General features: G+C 39.7%; 1 protein-coding gene across 1 annotated transcript; it reads right to left on the bottom strand.

Annotated features, from left to right (window-relative positions):
- Positions 1 to 2,181: 2,181 nt before the first annotated feature.
- LOC140198421 (probable G-protein coupled receptor 139) lies at positions 2,182 to 3,120 on the bottom strand. The gene has a single exon (XM_072259510.1). The coding sequence runs from the start codon at positions 3,118 to 3,120 to the stop codon at positions 2,182 to 2,184; it is 939 nt and encodes a 312-aa protein (XP_072115611.1).
- Positions 3,121 to 9,824: the final 6,704 nt, after the last annotated feature.

Here is a 9,824-nt window from a genome sequence, read left to right as displayed (position 1 = left end):
TTTTCCAACGTATACGAAGAAAGCATTTTTCCAAATTTTTTATAAATTTCTACAGGGTGGCCATCAAGTCCAGGGGCCTTAACAGATTGCATTGAAAAAAAAGCTTTATGAATTTCGGCTTCAGTAATTTGGACATCAATATTTTATTGATATTCAACCGAAACGTGAGGAAAAGCAATCTTTCGTAAGATAGCATTCATTTTAGAAGAATCTACTGGAAATTGAGATTTATAATGTTCACTATAAAAATCTTGAAAAACCCTATTAATTTCTTCATATTTCCAAAGCAGGGTACCATCTTTCCTACGGATTTTCAAAATTTGTCTTTTGGCTCTGGCCGTTTTTAATTGAAGTGGAATCAGTTTGTTAATTTTTATCTCCAAACATATAAAATTGTCTTTTTAGCTTAGTAACTTATATTGTGATTGGTGTTCCAACCTTTGTTTGAATAAATCATTATTGGGGGGGGGGTTCGTATTAATATTATCTAAGTCTTTAATTTGTTTTGAAATCTTATCTAATTCTACTTTAGTCTGTTTTTTAAGCTTAGAGAAATAAAAAATGATCTGACCACGTAAAAATGCTTTAAAAATATCCCATATAATTAAGTTAGACGTCCCCCCTATATCATTAGAAAGAAAAAAAACTTTTATCTTGGTTTCAATGAAGCTGACAGAGTCGGTGTTCTGCAGTAGTGTCTGAGACAGACGCCATGGTGGGCGGGCAAGAATGACATCATCAAATTCGAAAGACAAACACAGAGGTGCATGATCAGATATTGCAATAGCGTCATATTCACAGTTCTTAACACTAGGCAAGAAGCGAGGATCGACTATAATATATCGATCCTCGAATATTTTTACAAACATGTGAAAAAAAGAATATTCCCTGTCATCAGGGTATAAATATCTCCATGTTCAATCAATCCAATATCGGTTAAAAAGGAGTTAATAAGTGATGCGGAGCGATTTGGAAGTCGCTGATTTGGTTGAGCTCTTGTCAATCAAAGCATTTAAACAACAGTTAAAATCTCCGCCCATTATCAACATATATTCATTTAAATCAGGCAGTAATGCAAATACATTTCGTAAAATAGAAGGATCATCTAAGTTAGGACCGTACAAATTGACCAGAACAACTTTTCTGTTACAGATTACTCCTTTAATAATTAAAAATCTACCATTAAAATCTGTATATTCAAATCAAAAAGTATCATAGGAAAGGCAGATCATAGCGCTGAAGATTAGGTAGCTGGTTTACAAACAGAGCAATGTGAAGTGAGGAAGAAAGTTGATAGTGCAACATTGCAGTCAACAGAAGAAATTGCGAAGAGTTACAAGGCAGTCAAAATAGAAAAGGGTGAATACAGGACTAAAGGTGTCCCATCTGAATGCACACAACATATAAAAAAAGGTAGATGAACTTGCAAGCAAGAGAAAATCTGTAGATGCTCAAAATCCAAGCAGCATACTTAAACTCTAGCGGAGCTCAGCAGGTAGCATCTATGGAAAAGAGTATAATCGATGTTTCGGGCGGAGACCCTTCGTCAGGGCTGGGGAAGGTTCCTGGACAGAGCATCCTAACTGGTTGCAACATTCTCTAATATGGAAACACCAATGCCTAAAGAGAAACAAAATACAGCAATTGGGTGGTGCAGGCCAATTCATCACAGGAAACAGCTATGACCACAGTTGATCAAAGAGTGCTGCCACAAGCAAGCAAGTGCTCATCAAAAACACCCGGCATCTGGGTTAAACTCCTTTCTTGCTGCTACCATCAGGAGGAATGTATACGAGCCTTAGATACCACACCACAAACTATAGGAACAGTAAGAGCCCTGGACCAGCACAGACATTCTCACACACCACAACACTAGAATAATCATTGAATGCAACTTATGGACTAATTTTCAAGGTCTCTACAACTTACGTTCTCGATATCATTCTTTAAAATTTATTTATTATTACTAATACTTGTTTCTTTTTTTGGATTTACAGAGTTTATCAGTTTTTCTTTATGTGCAGTTTCTCATTAATTCCACTGTATTTCTTTGATCCATTGTGACTGACTGCAAGAAAATGTATCGCAGGGCGGTATATGGTGACATACGTACTTCGATAATCAATTTATTTGACTTTGAAATACGATAAACTGTGTCAGTCTTCTAGTCGGTCTCCAGCTTTAGGCTGACTGCCATGTCCGATACATAGGTATAATGCTGAAACAATTTAGACTTTTAATCCCGTTCTTCAGCTCCTGTCTGAATTTACTTTGGGTCATTGCGTAGATACACGTGTTGGCTCCTACGCCTACACGCATAAGCAGTATTCCCACTTCATTGGCTACAGTAGAGGGACTTGTGAGATCCTTGCCCTGAAAGTTAATTGTGACTCGAGTACAGATGTTAGTTACCGATGCCGTCGCCCAGAGTAGTACTGAAGTGCCGCAAACTGTGAAGAGTAAAACTATGGACTTGCGCCGACTTTCTGTCTCGCTGTCTTTACCATCCTGGCCCTTTAGGCGACGTCGGACCCTGCTGGTTACTATGATGTGTCTGACCGTCAGTCCGTTAAGGAGAAGAATGATAGCGAAGGGGAGTAACGACACAGATATGCTGCACATCCAGGTGAAAGCCACCCACCAGTTGGAGGTGAAGTATACGGATTTCGGCCGACACCCCCAGTTCACGTTGTCAATGGTGTAACTAGGCTCGTACATGAAGTGAAAGGGAATGTATTTTAAGCAGCTCAGCATGCACAAAAGCACAATCACCATGGTGGCCGTCCTCTCCGTGCAATATCTGTGCCTCACTTTTGGACAGCAAATGCTGACAAAACGGTCAAAGGTAAAGGACACAGTTAGCCAGACGGAATAGTCTAGGCTGTGGAGTCGCAAGTGTACATATGAACGGCACACTGCGCTGAGGGAGGGGAAAGAACCAGGTGTATAGTAAGTGTAGATTTCTCGGAGTAACACGTGAACAATGAGCACGAACAGGTCTGAGATCGCCATCGCCATCATGTACCGCGTGATTCCTTTGGAGAGACCGCACTTTCCCCGGTAGAGTATCACAGCCGTCACCACGTTCGCTGAAAGAACCAGAAAGAAAGTAAGCAACATAATGACCAATTAAACAACCGCCAAATGTGTCAGTGATGAACGAGGCTAGCTTCACGTTAACAAATATGGAGACAAATTACTGCAGGCATTCTGTCGAAGTGTTTTTCAAGAAAGCAACAACATTCATTATGAGGCAGCATGAAAAAGAATTAAGGGTTAGGATTAGTAAGTTATGAGTCCTTATGAGCGCAATAAGCATGGCAGCGCTTGTGGGCAGCATTCTGCATGCACTGTGTTGGTCGTTGACTCAAAGGACACTATGCACTGTATGATTCGATGCACGTAACAAATAAAGCTAATAAAGCTTAATAAAAGGGCTTCTGATAACAACATAGCAGGCTGCATTGTGAGAAATTCATTGCCAAAAATAATGTCATGCAGCGCAGAAACATATCCTTCCGCCTTCTAATACGAGGCAAAAACTCGGCTCCCTTCAGAAGAATCCAGCAACAATCTATTCGCATATGCTGATCAGGTTTCTATTAAACCTTACCGCTCCCGCCCTTTAACCAGTTTGAGAGAGAGAGAGAGAGAGAGGGAGAGAGAGAGAGACAGAGAGAGAGAGAGAGAGACAGAGACAGACACAGAGACAGACAGAGAGAGAGAGAGAGATAGAGAGAGATGAAAAAGAAACCTCAGATCACAGAGCCCTTGATAACCTTGATACAGTGCAGCAACCCAATGAAAGGTATAGGCAAATTTACCCGGGATGCCAAACGTCGCTAGTATCGGATAGCAAATCTCCTTCACGTATAGAATTAGAGGCCTTCCCATTCCAGAAGAATCGCAGTAAGGGCTGCAAACCTGGGAGAGTATGAGCAAGTAGCTCTGCACAAATTTTTATTAAAACACGCGCAAACCGAATCCTCTAGTGAATTCGGCGAGTGAGAGAACAACAAAATTATTCATAGCTTCTTGAACAAACATTTTTGTTTTCACAGAATTGAAAAAATTCACTTATGACTCAGGAATACTGCATGCACACAGAACAGGTAGCGATAGCATATTTATTCGATTCAATTATTACTGATATTTCTAATTCTATGGTGAATTATCAAAATTTGTATTCACCGTGATGGTTTTTAAGCAAATGTGGTGGGTGTCAGCTTGACGCTTCTGATGAAAGTCTTGTTTCTCAGTCCAGGGAACAAAGTAACTCTCCCACCAATGCTGTCATTAGATATTTAGGTTATGTTAAGATAAAGACTACTATATTTAGCTAAAAGAAAAAAAGAAAAATTTGGAAGTGAAAGAATAGTTAAAATATATCTAGTGCTGTGCCTCTATGGAGAGAGGAACAATTAATATTTCATATTGATTGTATTCTTCAGAATTAAGAGAAATTAAATAGTTGATCGCAGATATTTTAGTATGAGGTAACTGAAAATAGGAGGAGGGAAAACGAAAGCTTTGCTGTGGCCATGAGATCCCTCTGTTAGACCAAAGAAGAACCGCTGGAAATCTGAAGCAGAAAAAGATGTTGCTGGGATGAAAACAAAAGGAGAAGAAAAATGGAATTGCGAAATTCTTAATTTAACTGCAAGGTCACGGGAACGTTAACGTTGCCTCTCAAATGTGGATTGCTGTTCATTCTGATATTGTGTTTCCTCGCAGTTCAGTAAGCAGTCCAGGAATCAGAATGAGCAAAAGTGCAAGGATGTTTTAAAAAAATAATAATTCCATAACCCCTCATATTCCAGTTGCGTGGCCAACTACTCTCTGGTATGAAGATATCGTTTTCCAATGTCACGTAATCCAAACAATCTGTCATCCTTTCTGTCTCCCATCAATGCGTAGTGTTAGATTCCCCGTGGGTATCTTGTGACTGTCTTATGAGCATGATGTAATAGTCCTGTGGAGGTCGCATGATGTAATTTTCCCGCCAGTGTGAGGTCACATGATGACCTGTTCATAACAGGTATATAACAGAGACCCCTGGTGTGACGCAGTTAGTATTTAGTCTGGTTTCAGTTGAGTTGTTGTTTGCTTCGTTAGCTACACCGTTATGCTGCGTATTTGTTATGACGCAGTTTCGTTTTGAAACGGAGCTTTCTTTTCTATTTTAAGGTGCAAAGATTGGTGCTGGCAGTTCGCCAATTGCTGCCAGGTTTGCGTGTTGCATCTATAATCTTCCCTTGACTGTAGTATTGGAGAGAGAAGACTTTATTAAAGGACGGGAACCTGAAGGATCGGAATAAAGTTTGAGTCGTTCGGCGTCTTTATAAAGGATCGACCTTATTGAGGATTCGTTCACAATATAGCGACCTGCATCTGAGATACCTCCTGCAAGAGCAGGGAAGTTCTGCAGTGTCTGCTTGCCAGGAAAAGGTCAGTTCCTTTAACACGTATTATTTCCTTCATCATGAATCCTTTGGAGAATCAGCAGTAACGTCACGTGTTTGAATAAATCTGTTTCCAGAGAAGTCCATCCTTATTGACTGTGTGGATTGCTTGGACATTCGAATTTACCACTTTAAGAACTGTTTTCGTATTTACCCTTTAAAGAGCTGTTCGAGAGTTTCTGTATAGCAGTTAACTTCCGGTTAAGTTAGTCGCTTGAATACTTTTCCCTATTTGTTGAACAGAGTTTAATAAATGTTTATGTTTGTTTATAAAACATGCCTCAATTTATATTCATTGATTCCGATCAAGTGACATAAACTGGGAGCTCGCCCGGGATCTTCCGATTTTGAGCTTAAGTGCTTGTTTAATTATCATTTGATTTGGAAAAGGGAAATACCCAGTTCTTTTGTTTGATTGGTCTGTGGGTGATATTCGGCAGCAATGAATATTGACGACTTTATGGAATCTCCGGACCCCGAGTTATGTGCGAAGGCGAGAAAGAGTGATGTATCCGAGATTGCTAGAAAGTTGGAATCTTAAAGTAAATACGAAGGTTACAACGAAACCCGAAATTCAGAGAAAATCGCGGAGCAAGGGAAATTTCGGGAAAGGTTGAGGATGAGGTCTTAGGGAGGTTTCCAATGAGTAAACTGGAAATGCAGTTACATCTTGAACAGATAAATTTTGAACAATTTAAAGCGGAAATTGCCGAAAGAGAGGCAAATAAAGTAACGGAATTTAAAGAAACAGAAGCTAATAAGCAGAGGAATTTTGAGTTGGAGGTGGAGAAATTAAGGATGGAAAATCAGTCCTCTGTTTCTATCAAACAGTTTTTTGCTTGTCGAGAAGTTATTTTGCCTCCTCCGTTTAATGAGATAGAAGTAGACAAATATTTCCAACATTTTGAAATTGATGCTTTGAGTTCAGGGTGGCCGAAAGATCAATGGCCAGTGATGTTACAAAGTATAATTAGAGGTAAGGCACAACAAGTGTGTACAGCTTTAACTGCTGAACAGGCACTTGATTATGATATTGTGAAGCAGCATATACGGAAAGGGTATGAACTGGTTCAGAAGCTTATAGAGAAAGATTTAGAAATTTGAAGAAATCCGTGGACAAAACTTACGTGGAATTTACCTACGATAAATCTGTGCGTTTTGAGAGATGGGTTTCCTCTAAAAATGTGAATGGGGAGTATAATAAATTAAAAGAGTTGATTTTACTGGAGGAATTTAAAAGGAACAATCCTGCTGAAGTAAGGGCATACTTAAATGAGAGGGACACTGATACATTACAGGAGTCTGCTAAATTAGCTGATGAGTATGCTTGAATTCATAAGAGTAAATATTCCCCAGGTAGAACTTTTAAAAGGAATAATAGCACAGAGAGTCAAGGTAAACCAGAAATTAGATCAGAAATTAGTGAGAAAGGTAGGAATGAAAGGAGTCACGTGAAGGAAAGATATTCTGGTCCTATTTGTAATTATTGTAATAAACCTGGGCATGTAATAGCTAACTGCTATTGATTGAAAAACAAAGAGAAGGAAGCAGACCCAGATGCTTGTGTGCAGCAGATGGAAACACCTGTAAATCCACAGAGTTGGATAAATACAAATGAAGTTTCGTTAGAGTCTGACCAGGTTAAGAGGGCATATGAACATTTTATAATGGAGGGATTTGTATCCTTGCAAGAGGGATCCACTCCTGTGTCAATAAAAATACTCAGAGATACTGGAGCTTCTCAATCACAAATATTAGACAGTGTTCTAAAGTTTAGTGATGAGTCTGACATTGGTGCGGTAAGCTATATACGAGCAGTTGGGAGTGCCCTTATGCCGGTACATTGGCATAAAGTAAATTTAAGGTCAGGGTTAATTACAGGGCCTGTTAAAGTAGGACTACAACCCAGTTTGCCCGTGAATGATGTTTCTCTGTTGTTAGGAAATAACATAGCAGATGGACACGTTTTTCCTGCAGTGCATTTGACAATAAAGCCCATTTCCGAGAAAACAAAGATGGATTCTAACACAATTTCTTCCTGTGTTGTAACCCAATCTATGGTTAAAAAGATTGATGTGCAGGATGGGTCTGTTACCCATGACTGTTCAACTCGGGGTTCAAATTTTAAGGATGTGTCAGAAACTTTCTTACCTTCATTGTTTGAACAAGATTATTGTAGTAAGTCTGACATGAAGATTTATCTTTATCTCAGAAGGATATTATAGCAGATCAGAGTAGAGACCCTGAGATTATCAAATTAAACGACCAAGCTCTTCCAGATAGTGAAATTGAGAAGGTGCCATTAGGATATTATTTTGAAAAGGAATTATTAATGAGGAAGTGGCGATCACCTACAGTTCCTGCAAGTGAGGAATGGGAAGTTAATCACGGAATACTTTTCGCTATTTGTTGAGCAGAGTTTAATAAACGTTTATGTTTGTTTATAAAACCTGCTTCAATTGATAATTCATTGTTGCCGATCACGTTACAGTAGATAGTCTTTCTCTCTTTTCTCCTCGCCTTTCCCATGCATTATCCTAGTTACATAGACTCTCTATCAATTATATTAGCTCATCTCTTCATTATTCTCATAGGTATTCAGAGGACCATAAAACATCGGAGCAGAATTAGGCCATTGGGTCCATCGTGTCTGCAATGACACTTAATCATGTCCGATCCTTTTCTTCCTGTCCTCAACACCACTTCTCGGCCGTCTCCCCCTCACCTTTGATGCCATGTCCAAACAAGAACTAATCAATCTCTGCCTTAAATACACTCAACGACCTGGCTTCCACAGCTGCCTGCGTATCAAATACCACTATATACCAGCCTCTGGCTAAATAAAAATTTCTCCGCTTCGCTCTGAAATGATTGCCCCTCTATCCTGAGTCTGTGCCCTTTTGTATTAGACTCACCGGCCATGGGAAACATCCTATTCCACATCATATTTGTAAATTCCAGTAAGTAGAGTCACAGAGCCATCAATCGTTCCTCGTATTATAACCTGTTCGTTTCCAGAATCATCCCTATAAACCGCCTCTGGAGTCTCTGCAATGCCAGCCTACCTTATCTTAGATGAGGAGGCAATAACTGATGAAAATACTCACGGTGCGGCCTCATCAGTGCCTTATAAACCCTCAGCATTACATCCTCGCTCTTGCATTTAAAACTTCTTGAAATGAATGCCGACATTACATTTGCCTTCCTCATCTCGCACTCAACTGCAAGTCGCACTTTACCGTATTCTGCATAAAGATTTCCAAGTTCTTTTGGTATTTGGATTTTCTCCACGTTTAGCAAATAGTCTGGAAATTTATTTCTACTACCAAAGTGCATGATCATGCATTTTCGAACATTGTATTTCATTTACCAATTTCTTGCCCGTTCTTTTGATTTGTTTAAGTCCTTCAACACCACCTGACCCTCCACCAATTCACCTGCGTTTTACCCCTCAGGAAACGCAATTACGGACATTATAATCCCTGATCACGACAAGCAAGTTGTTTTTTCCCTTACAGCCCATCGTCTTGGCAGGATCCTTTCAACCCGGGTAGAGAACATCTGAATCAATGTAAGCTACGTGTGCAGCTTGGTGCTGTTTTGGTCAGTTTGACTCCGTACAGCACCCGCCTTCACCTTTCAACCTGTTGCTGAGTAAGTAAGTATACAGAGTTCAGTATACAAATGAGAGTCACTTAACGTTCATCAACTTCTGGAGCACTCATTTTTCGGCATGCAGCAGTTCCATTTCAAGTTCCATTTTAAAGCATATGAACAGTTGAAACGAATGGTTTCAGCTTGTCTGAATTCTCTTCTTCGTCTTAAAAGCGGTTCTCGTCCTGGAGTCCCACACCATGGGAACTAACTTTGCTATATCTAATTTGTTCAGGCCTTTTAACATTCTGAATGCTTCTATGAGAATCCTCCCCACCCACCTCATTCTCTTGAACTACAGGGAATACAGCCCAAGAGCCGCCAGATTTCTCAAATGGTAACCCTTTCATTCTTGGAATCATTTTCGCGAATCTTCTCTGAGCCCTCTCCAATGTCAGTATCTCATTTTTAAAATAATGAGCCCAAACCTGCACACAATATTCTAAGTGTAGTCTCACGTGTGCCTTATAGAGCCTCAACATCACATCCCTGGTCTTATATTCTGTACATCTAGAAATGAATGGCAACATTACATTTGTCTTCTTATCTACTGATGCAACCTGGAGAAAACCTTTTTACTATCCCGCACAAGGGGTCCTAAGTCTCTTTGCATCTCTGCATTTTGAATTCTCTCCCCATCTAAGTAATAGCATGCTCGTTTATTTCTTCCACCAGAGTACATGTCATACATCTTCCAACATTTTATTT

This window comes from Mobula birostris, chromosome 5 (assembly GCF_030028105.1).
Source record: "Mobula birostris isolate sMobBir1 chromosome 5, sMobBir1.hap1, whole genome shotgun sequence".
Lineage (NCBI taxonomy): Eukaryota > Metazoa > Chordata > Chondrichthyes > Myliobatiformes > Myliobatidae > Mobula > Mobula birostris.
The sequence above is the reverse complement of the archived record's forward strand: the minus strand, read 5'-3'. Positions and strand labels throughout refer to the sequence as shown.